This window comes from Ovis aries, chromosome 14 (assembly GCF_016772045.2).
Source record: "Ovis aries strain OAR_USU_Benz2616 breed Rambouillet chromosome 14, ARS-UI_Ramb_v3.0, whole genome shotgun sequence".
Lineage (NCBI taxonomy): Eukaryota > Metazoa > Chordata > Mammalia > Artiodactyla > Bovidae > Ovis > Ovis aries.
Genome location: NC_056067.1, coordinates 52,812,214 through 52,826,228, shown reverse-complemented (window position 1 = coordinate 52,826,228; position 14,015 = coordinate 52,812,214). Strand labels below are relative to the sequence as shown.

Sequence of the window (14,015 nt, the reverse complement as noted above, 5' to 3'; positions counted from 1 at the left end):
ATCTCCCTCCGGTCTTTTCCTCCCGGCCCGGGGGCAAGGAGGTGGGTCCTCGGGGAGCTAAGAAAGCCGGGCTAGGGCGAGAGGGGTCGGGGGTGGAGACTGCCGGCGGCGATTGGCAGCTGCCAGTCAATCGGTACAGCGTCTAAAAGATTGAGGAGGTGGAGCGAGGGGGAGGCATCCAGGTGCGAGCCCTGGGGGCGGGGCGGACGGATGGTTGGGGATAGTGGTCGGGCCTGGCGGAAGGAAGGTGGGGAACTGTGAGGGCGGAAGAAAAGAAGGTTGGGGCCCTGGAGGGCGTGGCGAATGGAGAGTGTGGACCGGTAAGGGGCGGGGCAAGGCGGAGGGGGTGGCTGGCTGGGGCGGGGCCTTATAGAACCTGGCTCCCTCCCTGGGTGTCGAGCTGGATGCTATCGAGCCCCGGAATTTTATTTTGCGGTTGGGGGCGCGGGGGGCGGGGGGCGGCGGGGGGCCGCGACTGTGACTGGAGGTGGCGGGGGGTGGTTCTTGCTGGGGAATGCCGATGTCTCATTGGCTCCCAACACCACGCCTTCGTTTTCAGGCCCCAGGAGGAGCTTGCGATGGACGAAGAGGGAGGACCCAAGCCCGCTGGCCCACCCACAAGGAAGAAATTCCTCATTCCTATGGACGAGGATGTGGTCCCTCCTCCTGGGGTAGGACTAGGAGATGAGGGAACCTCTGAGAGGCTTGGGGGCGTTGGTTAGGAGGAAGGGGCCTGTAGGACCCACGTGTGGGTTAGGAAATATTGGGTCACCTTGAGAAGGCAGTCCTTTGACCTACGCAGGTCTCAGTTTCCCTGTCTGTAAAATGTCATAGGAGGGCTAAGGCAGAGTTAGAAAACCGATACCAAGGGGACTAGTTCTGGAATGTTTCACGTGGTCAGCACCTGGGTTCTGCAAAAGCGTGAATTTATTGCTGAACTTTAAGAATTGGAAGGTTTTGCGATTTTGAAGTAAGTCTGCACATCTAACATCTTCTGGTAAATAAAGGATCTGGCAGCACTGAGTTCTCAGCCCCACAGGAACACAATTGGCTGGTGCTAAGTACTGGCTGCCGCCTGTGTGCTATGAAGAAAAAGAAAGTGAGCTAAGGATGTACAGTGTGATGGGAAGGGAGAGCTACTTTAGATAGAACAGTCAAGGGAGGGCTTCTTGGAGGAGATGACGCCTTTGCTGAGATGTAAAAGAGGTGAGGGAGCCAGCTCTGTGATATGGGGTGGAAGGAAACAGCCAGTGCAAAGGCCCTGAGGTGAGAGAAAACCTGATGGATTTTAGGGCAGCAAGAAGGCCAGTGAGGCTGGAGTAGAGAAAACCAAGGAGGAGGAGATAGAAAGTGAGATCTCTGAGGTGAGGGGGCAGGGACAGCTCTTTAAAAGTCTGGAGGGCTGTGGTGACAGCTTCGGCTTTTACTCTAAGGCAGGAGCCGTCTCGGGGCTCTGAGCAGAGGAGGGGCGTGGTATGACTCAGTGTGGGGAGCAGATGAGGGGGTTAGGGCCAGTGAGGGAACTGGTGAGGAGGTGACTGCAGTGGCCCGAGGGAGAGAAGATGGTGGCTGGGACCAGGGTGGCAGTGGCCGAGGAGGGGAAGAAGTGGCTGGATTCAGACTTCAGGCGCCCTCTCACATCCCTTCCCACAGGCCAAGCCTTTATTCAGATCCACACGGAGCCTGCCCACCGTGGAGACCTCACCCCCGCCAGGCCCTCAGACCTATGCTGAGTATGCCCTCTCTGGACCTCCAGGTGGGGCTGAAGCCACACGCCCGGTGGGGCCAGAACCCCTGGCAGGAGAGACCCCCAACCAGGCCCCCAAACCAGGAGCAAAATCCAATAGCATCATTGTGAGCCCCCGGCAGGTGAGGACGGGAATGGAGAAGTGGGACTTTGGACTTTCTGGTGGGGAATGCATTTTTAAGGAGGGCTTTCTGGTTGGCAAGGAAGGTCTGAGTTTCACCCGTTGTGCTCTCAACAGTGCCCTTCATCCATTCAGCTAGTGTGTGTGGGTTGAGGATGCCCCTTGTCCTAGTCCTTTTGGGCTGTTCTAACAAAAATACCGTAGACTCGTAGCTTAAAGAGTGAACATTTATTTCTCACAGTTCTGGAGTCTGGGAAGCCCAAGATCAGGGGGCTGGCAGGTTCCATGTCTAGTGAGGACCTGCTTCCTGGTTCATAGCCAGCTGTCTTCTCACTGTGTCCTCACAGCTTCAGAAGGGCCGAGGAGCTCCTGGAGTCTCTTTTATAGAAACGCTAATCCCATTCATGACACTTCCGCCTTCATGACCTTGTCACTTGCCTTTACCTCCTAATAAAGAATCTGCCTGCAATGCAGGAGCCGCAGGTTCGATCCCTGGCTTGGGAAGATCCCCTGGAGGAGGGCATGGCAATCCACTCTAGTATTCTTGCCTGGAGAATCCTATGGACAGAGGAGCCTGCAGGGCTACAGCTCTTGGGGTCGCACAGAGCTGGACACGACTGAAGTGGCGCAGCACACAGCATGAACTGTCACATTGGGGGTTGGAATTTTGCCCATGAATTTTGGGGAGACACAGACATTCAGTCCCTAATGCCCCAACTCTTTTTTAAAACTGATATTTATATACATATTTATTTGTCTGCACCAGGTCTTAGTTGCAGCGGGTGGGATCTGGCTCTCTGACCAGAAATTGAATCCAGGGCCCCTGCATTAGGAGCTCAGAATCTTAAACCCTGGATCACCAGGAAAGTCCTGCCCCAACTGTTCTGGTTGGAGGTGTGACTGTATTCATGCAGCTACATCTGCTGACCCCAGTTTTGTCCATTTATTCAAAAACTATTGAACACAGGCCCAAGTTTGAATCCCGCTCTGCCACACTGTAGCTGTGTCTTCCTGGGCAGGTGACTTAGCCCCTCTGAGCCACTCATAATCTTCACAGGTGGTTAGTTTACCTGATGCTGCCCTAGGCTCTCTGTCCTTGATGGGGCTGGCATTTTGGAGGGAGAGCAGCAGTACATGATGATAATAGTAAGATCCAAGAACATGAAACGATGCTCAAAATCGTGAGCCATCGGGGAAATACGAGCCAAAACCACAGTGAGATACCACTTCGTACCCACGGGGATGGCTCGAATCAAAAGCATAGACGATACCAAGGATGGGGAGGGTGTGGAGGACCTGGAATCCTCGTACACTGCTGGTGGGAATATGAAACGGTGCAGCCACTTTGGAAAACAGTCTGGCAGCTCCTCAAATGTGTAAACAGAGTTACCATATGGCCCAGCAATTCCGCCTCTAGGATATAGGTATATCCTAGGTATATACATTTGGGTTTTATATCCTAGGTATATACTGGGTATATACCTTTGAGTTTATATTTTACATTGTTTGTGAAAATGCTGCTGTGAACATTTAGGTACCAGTGTTTGTGTGGACATGTTTCCAGTTCTGTTGGGTATTTATCTAGGTGTAGATTGGCTGGGTCATGTGGCAACACTGTGCTTAGCTTTCTCAGGCACCCCCAAACTGTCTTCCAAAAGGCTGCACCACTTTACGGTCCCACCAGCCTTGGATGAAGGTTGCATTTCTGCCATATCCGCCCCACCTGTCATTGTTGGTCTTTTGGATTTTGGCCATTCTAGGAGGGTGTGAAGTGGACAGAACAATCCTTTAAAAATTAAAATCGGATCCTGCCTCTGCCTTACCCAAAGCCCTTCCATGACTCCTGGCATCTCAGATCAGGATGCTCCAGGGCTGCAGACCCTTCCCACACCAGCTTCTCTGACCACACACCACCACCCCGCTCCCCCGACAAGAGCAAATCCACACCCTCATTCGAGCCAAATTCCACTTCCCTTGGTGATTACATGTCCATCCTCCAGGTACTTTTTGGGAGGGCAATGTGCTCGGTCTCTGTTGCTGCACACAGGCTTTCTCTAGTTGTGGGAAGTGGGGGCTCTCTAGTTGTGATCTGTGGGCTTCTCATTGAGATGGCCTCTCTCGTTGCAGAGTGCAGGCTCTAGGGCGCATGGGCTTTAGTAGCTGCGGCCCGGGGGCTCGGTAGCTGTGGCTCCCAGGCTCTAGAGCGCAGGCTTGATCATTGTGGTCGTTGTGGCGCAGGCGCTTAGTTGCTCCTCTAGGCTCTGGGGAATCTTCCCAGACCAGGGATTGAACCCGCATCTCCTGCATTGGCAGGAAGATTCTTTACCACCGAGCTTCCAGGGAAGTCCCCCAAGATGCCTTTGTTTAACGTCTGTATCCCCCACAGGGGCCGGGATCTGTGTCCTCTTGGTCAGACTTAGACACAAAGCGGGTTCTCAGATACCTATAAATAGATCAGCGCTTGACTTGCTCAGAGTATTTCCATCTTGGGTAGAGTGTGAGGTAGAGAGTAGAGTGTGAGGGGGTGTTTAGAGGGAGGCGTCTGCTCAGCAGATGCCAGGGGTCTAACCCTATGGAGGGTCACAGACACCGTGAGGAGCTTCCTCCTGAGGGCAGTGGGGAGCCAGAGCAGGGCTTAGAGCAGGGAAAGGGCAGGTTTGTGCTTTAGGAAGAGCTGTCTGGCTCCTGTTTGGAGGGTAGCCAGGAGGGGCAGGGGACCAGGAAGAGCCGTGGCACTGGAAGGGGAGGCATTTCTGGGGGATGCTTAGAAGCTAGGTGTGCCACTTGGGGGAGGGGAGGGAGAGGGTAGCCCTGGGTCTCTGGATGGTGGGGTCATCCCTGAGTTGGGGCTGGGAGGGGTAGCAGGTATGGGGGCCAGTGAGGTAGACACCTGGGGACAGGTGTCCAGTGGGCCACAGGACACATAAACTGGGGCTGGGAGAGAAGACTGAGCCCGAGAGAGATCCAGGGACCCTTAGGTTAAGGCTGAGGGCTAGGGAAGGCTTCCCTGGTGGGTCAGTGGTAGAGAATCCACTTGCCAATGCAGGAGACGTGAGTTCCATCCCTGGCTCAGGAAGATCCCCGGAGAAGGAATTGGCCACCCACTCCAGTATTCTTGCCTGGGAAATCCACCAGAGAAGCCTGTCGGGCTATGACTGAAGCGACTAAAGAATAGGGCCCGGGAGGAGGGGCCTAGGTCAGAGCCCCAGCACCAAGAATATTCTGGGCTGAGGAGGGGTGGATCTGGGGAGAGGAGGAGAGCAGAGCTGGAGAAGCCCCCAGTGCAATGCAGGAGGAGGGTGGGGAGGGGCAGAGCAGAGGCAGGAGCAGAGGCGGGAGGAGGGCCCTGGGGTGGCGGTGGGTGCGGTGGTCCCAGGGCCCCCCTGCTAATGGCTTCATTCCTCCGTCTGCCCAGAGGGGCAACCCCGTGCTGAGGTTCGTGCGCAACGTGCCCTGGGAGTTTGGGGATGTGCTCCCCGACTACGTGCTGGGCCAGAGCACCTGTGCCCTCTTCCTCAGGTGAGCCCTGGGGCCGCCCGCCCTCCAGACGGCCTGAGAGGGGGGTGCTCTGGGTGTTCTGGGCTGTCGGGGGTGAGGGGGAGCCCCCGGGCACGGCCCTGTCACCTCTGGGCCTTGATGTGACCCCATGGAGGAGGCGGAGATCTTGGCCCTTAAATGCCCAGCACAAGAGCAGAGGTCCCAGGCCCAAGGGAGGAGAGGCTGGGGGCCAGAACTCCTGCCTCTGAGGGAGGCAGGGGCCTCATGCTGCAGACCCTCAGAACTGGAGCCAAGGTTTCGGTAAGCTTCACCAGTTAAACAGGTTTCCCCCCTCCACTCCTGGGGGCCCTTCTCCAGACAGAGCCAGACAGGGGAAGTGAAACTTCTTAAGTTCTGTCCTCCCTGTGGGGTATAGAGCTGGTGGCTGCTGGGCAGAGACGCCCCTTTGTTCCTGGGTGGCAAAGCTGTCCCACCTCTTCCTGCCAGCACCCTCAGAGGCCAAAGCAGGCAGTCCCGGGGGCGGGTAGGTGGGCCCTGCTTCCGCAGAGCAGCTGTGCAGCGCCCCACGACCCTAACCCCCGGGGAATGAGCACTCTCCAGGGTCTCTGTGCTCCACCTGAAACCCAGAGGTCTTCTCTTCCTTGGTGAAGAGTCTGGGGGTCCACCCTTCCAGGGAGCCAGAGTCACTGCCAGGCCCCGCTGCGCTCCCTTCTTGAAGGGTGACCTTGGGCAAGACACTTAACCTCTCTGAGCCTCAGAACCCGGCAAGCCTGTCTGCCTCAGTCTCCAAGCCCTCCAGCCAGAGGGAAGAAGGAGGGCTTCTGGGGTGTCTCAGCCCCTCCCAACCTCCCTCCCTCTCTCCTCACCTCCCAGCCTCCGCTACCACAACCTCCACCCAGACTACATCCACCAGCGGCTACAGAGCCTGGGAAAGAGCTATGCCCTGCGGGTCCTGCTCGTCCAGGTGGATGTGGTAAGCAGGGGTCACTCCTCTGGGCCTCAGTGTCCCCATCTGTGAAATGGGGAGCCTTGGGCCTCCTGGTTGCCACGTGGGTGTTGAGTCCTTTCCAAGGAGGAATGCAAGTCGGAACCTCAGTAGGGAGTTTCTTATCTGAGCTGCAACCTGTGTTGGCGAGGAGATGGGATAGTCAGATTACCCATCTCTCCTTCCGCACCACCCCGCCTTCATCCAGGCTCAGTCCTCTGCCACCTAAATACTTCTTGAACCCATTTCTTTCTCTCTGTCCTCACAGCCCCACCCTGATCCAGGCCCTTGCTTTTCCTGCCTGGGTTTCTGCCCCAGCCTCTTCTCATCTCTTGTCCTCCAGCTTTGCCCCTCTGCAAGCAGAAGGCTCTTCAAGCACACAGACCCGCGGTCCAAACCCCCTACAGCTCCTCAGTGCCCTGTGTGAAGCCCTGCATGACCCAATCCCTGCCCTACTCTCCCAGCTCATCTCTCAGCTTCCAGCGATCACCCTTGCATTTCATATCTTCCATCCCATAGCAGTGGATTTTATTTCTTCAAGCCCTCTCTCCCTTTCCTTCGTTTGCACACACTGTTCCCCTGTCTGAAATTCTCTTTTCTGCTGTCCTTTGTTACCCTCACTCCTCATCCTCCTTCAGGTCTCAGCTCAGATGTCCCCTCCTCCAGGAAGCCCCCCCTGATCCCCCCGGAACAACAGATGCTCCTCTGGCTTCTCCACCTCAGCCCTGGGCACTCTGGGTCATCACTGTCTAGGGATGGGTCTGTCCCCCGCATCAGACTGTGAGTCCCCAGAAGACAGCATCAGGGCTGGCCTGGTCACTGCTGGGTCCTGGGACTGCCCTGCCCGGGTCAGGCCCCCCATCGGAGAATAGGGAGTGTCAGTTGAGTGAAAGGCTCTTGGCTTCCTAAGGTGCTCAGCTTTTAAGACTCTTTACTTGCTTTCTCCCAGATCCCTCATTCTGGTTTTCTTCTCTCAGAAAGATCCTCAGAAGGCCCTCAAGGAGCTGGCTAAGATGTGCATCCTGGCCGACTGCACCCTGATCCTTGCCTGGAGGTGAGATGGAGGCTCCCCCTCAGGTCAGGCTCCATCCCGAGAGCTCTTCCCCCTTCTGCCCCCAGACCTTCCTTCTTCCTCCCAGGAATGTCCTGTGTGAGCGTGGTCCAGGCACTGCCTCTCTGGGCTTCAATTTCTTTTTAAAAATATTTTATTTATTATTTATATATTTTTGGCTATGCTGGGTCTTTGTTGCTGCACGCGGGCGCTCTCTACTTGCAGCGATGGAGCGAGCAGGGGCGGCTCGCTGGTTGTGGTGCGTGGGCCTCTCACTGCGGTGGCTTCTCTTGCTGTGGAGCTCGGGCTTTAGAGCTCATAGGCTCAGTAGTTGTGGCACACAGGCTTAGTTGCCCTGAGACACGTGGGATCTTCGTTCCCCGACCAGGTATCAAATCCGTGCCCCCTGCATTGGCAGGCAGATTCTTAACCACTGGACCACCAGGAGAGCCCCTGGGCTTCAATTTCTTTATCTATAAACCATGGTCTTAATATCTTTCTTACAGGGTTGTAGGCACAAAAGAAGGTGACGTAGATGAAATTCCCAGGACCATGCTAGGCACTTATGAGTTAGACATAAAACTTGGCTGAATAATTAATTCCCAGTCTAGGTTTATAAAGACCATTTTGATTGGTTCTCCACAGGAAAAAGAGATCCCTTCCTCACACCATAATCAGAACGAAGTCTTGATGATTATAGACATAAAAAGAAAAACTACAGTGTAATTATAAGAAATCATATATATATATGGCTTCTCTGGTAGCTCAGCTGGTAAAGAATCCACCTGCAATGCAGGAGACCCTGGTTTGATCCCTCGGTTGGGAAGATCCCCTGGAGAAGGGAACAGCTACCCACTCCAGTGCTCTGGCCTGGAGAATTCCATGGACTGTATATAGGTCATGCAGTCACAAAGAGTTAGACAACTGAGCGACTTTGACTTTCATATCTGTCTATCTATCTATCTATATATAATGTTCTTGTGCTGAGAAAGGTTTTCAAAGCAAGACTCAAAACCCAGAAGCCATAAAGAAAAAGTCTGGCTGATTTGAGAAAATTAAAATTTTAAATTGCTGGAGAGTAAGTGATACTCTGCCGCTGCTAAGTCGCTTCAGTCGTGTCTGACTCTGTGCGACCCCAGAGACGGCAGCCCACCAGGCTCCCCTGTCCCTGGGATTCTCCAGGCAAGAACACTGGAGTGGGCTGCCATTTCCTTCTCCAATGCATGAAAGTGAAAAGTGAAAGTGAAGTCGCTCAGTCGTGTCGGACTCTTTGCGACCCCATGGACTGCAGCCCACCAGGCTCCTCCATCCATGAGATTTTCCAGGCAAGAGCACTGGAGTGGGTGCCATTGCCTTCTCTGAGTGATACTCTAGACAAAGTTAAAAGACAAGTGACACACTAAGAGGAAATACTTGCTATGCATGACAAAAAGACTTAAGATCCCTAATTTACTTTTCTTTTTAAAGGAAACTTTATTTATGGATTTGTTTTTGGCAGTGCTGGGTCTTCGTTGCTGTTTGCAGACTTTGTCTAGTTGTGGCAAGTGGTGGCTTCTCGTTGCAGAGCGCAGGCTCCAGGGTGCTCCAGCTTCAGTAGTTGTGGCTCAAGGCCCTTCAGTAATTGCATTTCCTGGGCTCTAGAGTTCGGGCTCAGTAGTTGTGGCGCACGGGCTTAGTTGCTCTGAGGCATGTGAAATCTTCCTGGACCAGGGATCGAACCTGTGTACCCTGCGTTGGCAGACGGATTCTTATCCACTGCGCCACCAGGGAAGTCCTAAGATCCCTAATTTATATGTTTACATATAATGTTATATTTATACAGTTCAAAATATTTACATGTTTACATTCACAGGAATGTATTTAAACATGTATCATGTATTTATATATAGAAAGGACCTCCTACAAACCGGTAAGAAAAATAGCCCAGGAGCTCCCTGGTGGCCTAGTGGTGAGGGGATCCTGGGCTTTCACTGCAGTGGCCTGGGTTCAGTCCCTGGTTGAGGAACTGAAATCCTGCAAGCCATGCAGTGTTGCCCAAAAAAAAGCCCGAAGTCTAAAGCAGGGTGTCAAGAAGGCATGAAAAAACTGTCAGCCATACAGCTTGTCAGGAAATGTCAATTTTCAAAGAACAAGGTGTTATTTTTCACCCATTAATTTGGTGAAAACGTCAAGAAACGGGCACCTGCATGTTTGGTTAGCAGGAGACTTGACTGGGGATTAAAGCAGAAAATAGTCATACTCTTTAACGCACTTCTTCATCCTGTGAGTCTCCTCCACTCCTCAGGTTTAGCTCAGTTCTGACACTCTCTTAGAGATAAGCTTGGATCCCCCAGGTTAATAGCTCACAGAGCTACCCATCCCACACACGCTGCAGGCGCCAGTCGCAAGCCCAGGGAATCACCTGTGCTCTGAGCAGCGGCTGCAGGTCAAGACCTCCAATGACCCTTCCTCAGGTTTGATTATTTTGCTAGCACGGTTCTCAGGACTCAGGGAAACACTTATATTTACCAGTTCATTACAGGATACACTAAAGGATACAAACAGGTACACAGGGCAAGGTCTGCGAGGGTCCTGAGCACAGCAGCTCCTGTCCCCGGGAGCTGGGTCTGTGTCACCCTCCTGGTGTGGATGTGTTTGCCAGCCTGGAGCTCCCGAAATCCCAGGATTAGAGTTGAGATTCTATGGCGGCTTCTCACACAGGCATGGTCACTCATTAACTCCATTTCCAGCCCCTCTCCCCTTGAGGATTGAGGGTGGGGTGGGAAATTCCAAGCTTCTAATCCTGGCTTGGGCTTTCCAGTTATCAGCCCCCCATCTAGGAGCCACCCAGGGTCACCTCTGTGGAACAGAGGAAGCCCTTGGTGATCTTATCACTTGGGAATTTACAGGGGTTTGGAGCTCTGTGTCAGAAACAGGGACAGACACCAGTATATATTTTCTGTTAGCTCATGGAAGCCTTTTCAGACTGGCTTCTTTTAGGTTTCTCCATGTCTTTTTAAAAATTCCCTTGGCTACATGGGGTCTTAGTTGTGGCATGCAAGCCCTTTTAGTTGACGCATGGGGGATAATTAGCTCAGGATGCAAACTCTTAGTTGCATGTGAGCTCTAGTTCCCTGATCAGGGATTGAACCTGGGGCCCCTGCATTGGGAGCGCGGAGTCTTAGCCACTGGACCACCAGGGAAGTTCCCCTCCACGTCTTTTCACATCTTGGTAGTTCCTTTGCTATCACTTTACTACTCACTGTCTGAACCCACATTCTTTTTCTGCTGTGTAGCATGCTCCCTGTAGCCCCTTGTTGGTGGACACTTGGCTGACTCCAGGGTTTGGCTGTTACAGCAATACTCCCACTACTGCCCCCAACCCCAGGGATGGGCTTTGAGGCCAAAGGGTACATGTATTTGTCATTCTGTGTCCTCCCTAGGGCTGTGTCACCGCTATACTTTTTGACTGCTTAGAAAAATGTGCTTATGTATTAGTTATATATTAAAACAGAAGCAAGTATGAAAAACTGCTCTCTCTTTACTGTGGGAAGTAGCACAGTGGCGTATGGGGAGCCCGGCTGTGTGATCTTGGGCAAGTGACTCAACCCCACTGGTCTGTTTCCCCCCTCCATTGTCACGGATTGAAAATAACTGCCTTACAAGATCTCTCAAGAAGCTTCTGAAGATAAAGGGCTTTGGTCAGTGTCTGGAATGCGGCTAGGCCCCCACACGGGGAATATTTCCCATGTCTTTATATCCAAACTGGGGAATATTTTGGACCCATTAAGTCAGTGTGGTCGAGGGACTTGCCTAGTGCTTCAGTGGCTGAGACTCCGTGTTCCCAAGGCAGGGGGCCCAGGTCCGATCCCTGAGCTAGTCAGGGAACTATATACCACATCCTGCAACTGAAGATCCTACCCGCTGCAACCAAGACCTGGTGCAGACAAATAAAAGTCAGAAATAGGTTTTTAAAAGTAAGTGGGGTCGAGCTCTGTCTTCCGATGTGGAAGAATGTCCTCATTGTACTGGGGAAACAAAAGTGAAAGTGAGGAAGTGGAGACAGCCTGTCCTGAACAAGTGATTAAGAACAATAACAGTCCCCTCTGCGACTAGAGCAAAAGCAACAAAGCACACAGAAAGACACAGAATTTTAAAAAGGAGTATTCTTTTGAGAATATAAATCAGTGTTTAATCAACAAACATTGTCCTCTAGCTAGACTTTTTTTTTTTTTTTTTTTTCCCGTGGACTGTAGTTTACAAGGTTCCTCTGTCCATGAAATTGTCCAGGCAAGAGTACTGGAGTGGGTTGCCATTTCCTTCTCCAGGGTCTAGCTAGACTTTGAAGGCTAAGAAAATGCCTCAAGACAAACACTTGAGGAAAAAGGCCAGCTTTTTCCTGGTGTGAATAAACTTGGGTTCCTCTATTCTGCACACAGACAGACCCATTTAGTGATTTAGTTGGTTCAGCTACTTTTGAGACAGTTAATTACATGTCAGAAAAACCCAGTGCCTAATGGAAACATGAATGGTGACTGTGAGGTTAGTTGCAGCAGTCAGCTTCTAGAACTTTCCTTTTGAAGGTGTGCTACATATAAAACCTCCCTCCCAGAATAGCTAACATTTCTTAAATAGGCTTCTAAGCACCAGGCATGGCACTTAAGAGTGTGGACTTGTTTAACTGTCATTAGTATCCACCCCTCTTCCCTAGTGGCTCAGTTGGTAAAGAATATGCCTGCAATGCAGGAGACTGGGGTTCAATCTCTGGGTCGGGAAGATTCCCTGAAGGGTATGGCAACCCACTCCAGTATTCTTGCCTGGAGAATCCCATGGACACAGGAGCCTAGCGGGCTACAGTCCATAGGGTTGGAAAGAGTCGGACATGACTGAGCGACTAACACTTAGAACTTAGCATCCACCCCACTTGACAGGTGAGGCAACCAAGGCCCAGAGAGATAAAAATTGTTGGCCCAGGGTAACTCAGGTGGGAAGTGGGGCCTGAACCCCACTGGTCAGGCTCTCAAGCTATGGCCCTTAGCCACATGTCTTAGAAAAGACCTGTCAAGATGTGCCTGCCCAGCAGGGGTTACCGCCAGGGGACATTTAGGCAAGGTTAAGAACATTCATTTCTCTATATTAAAAGTTTGGAATTCTAGCATCAGCAAATGAAATTAATGTAAAACATGACCCTCCTGCCCTCTTCCCCTGACCCGAATGTCTCTCACCCCAGCCCCGAGGAGGCCGGACGGTACCTGGAGACTTACAAGGCCTACGAGCAGAAGCCGGCCGATCTCCTGATGGAGAAGCTGGAGCAGGACTTCGTTTCCCGGGTGAGGCACCTTCCCCTCCCTGCCTGGGCCTCCCCCTACCTCCTTCTGGGGGTCTGAGCTGCAATCCTGATCTCAAGTCACACCTCTCTCCCCTCAACCACACCCTCAGCTTCCAGTCACTTCTGCCCCAACAGCAGCTAGCAGGGTCTTCCTAAGCCTGCTTTCTTCAGCTCAAAACCCTTGGGTGGGGACTTCCCTGCTGGTCCAGTGGCTAAGCCTCCAAGCTCCAATGCAGGGGGCCTGGGTTTGATCCCTGGTCGGGGAACTAGATCCCACATGCCACAACTAAGAGTTTGAGAGCCACAACTAAACCTCCTGCGTGCCACAACTAACACTTGGCATAGCCAAATAAGTAAATATTAAACAAATAAGCAAACACCCAAACCCTCCCATGGTTCCCAGTGCCCCCACCACTCTCTCCAAGGTCCTGCCTGTTTGACCCAGCAGCCCCATCTACCCCCTACCTCCTCATTATGTCACTTCTGTGTCCATTCCTGTTCTTCTGTTGATTAGTTGCCTGATCTGGTCTTTCCCTTATCTCAGCTCCAATGTTTCCTTCTCCAGGAAGTCTTCCGGGATCCCCAGGTCAGGTCAAGTGCCTCCACTGGGCTCCCTCAGCCCTGCCCGTTTGGGTCACTGTGTCTGGAACTGATCTCCCTCTCACAGTGGACTAGGAGCTCCAGGAGGGCAGGGCTGGGGCTGTCTCGGACCTGCCGTGTCCCCAGCACCACCAAACACTCAGGGAGTACTCAGAGAATATTTGCTGAATGAACTGAATTGGGGCTCCAACGATAGGGTAATGGAGGATGCCCCCAGCCACCCTTGTGCAGGGTGTTATGAAAACCCCCATTTTTCGAAAATGTAGGCCCAGAGAAGTTAGTTCCCATGCCCAGGGTCTCACAGGAAGAAGGCAGTGGGGCCTGGTGTTGAACTCGGGTCCAACTTCAGAGCCTACAGTCTTCCCTGGGGCAGAACCAGCTCAAGATAAATGACTTTTATCTTCTCATCCCATGACCAGCACCCTCTCAGCTAGTTGGGGATCACTGAGATGACCTTTTAATCATCAAAACACGTAATCAAAAAACACACCCCCAAAGCATTCCTGAGCGCTTTCTGCATGCAGAGCAGTCTAGGGACACAGCAGTGGCCCAGTGCCGCCCTCAGAGGCTCAGTCTTGGTTTCCTTTCTTCTCCCACCTCTGCCCCCCTCTCCTTTCCCTCCAGGTGACTGAATGTCTGACCACCGTCAAGTCAGTCAACAAAACGGACAGTCAGACCCTCCTGACTACTTTTGGGGTGAGGAAC

The 14,015-nt window shown here is 52.7% G+C and overlaps 1 protein-coding gene across 5 annotated transcripts in view; it reads left to right on the top strand.

The window, feature by feature from the left end:
* Positions 1-14,015, top strand: part of ERCC1 (ERCC excision repair 1, endonuclease non-catalytic subunit) — a 14,703-nt gene continuing 688 nt past the window's right edge. Inside the window, exons 1-8 of one of the 5 annotated variants that reach the window (XM_027978485.3) lie at positions 1-41; positions 560-671; positions 1,654-1,869; positions 5,284-5,387; positions 6,240-6,339; positions 7,329-7,405; positions 12,612-12,711; positions 13,935-14,006. In XM_027978485.3, the coding sequence (XP_027834286.1) occupies positions 579-671; positions 1,654-1,869; positions 5,284-5,387; positions 6,240-6,339; positions 7,329-7,405; positions 12,612-12,711; positions 13,935-14,006 (762 nt within the window). In that variant the 5' untranslated portion in view covers positions 1-41; positions 560-578. The other 4 variants (XM_042232185.2, XM_042232186.2, XM_027978484.3 and 1 more) reach the window with 4 other exon arrangements.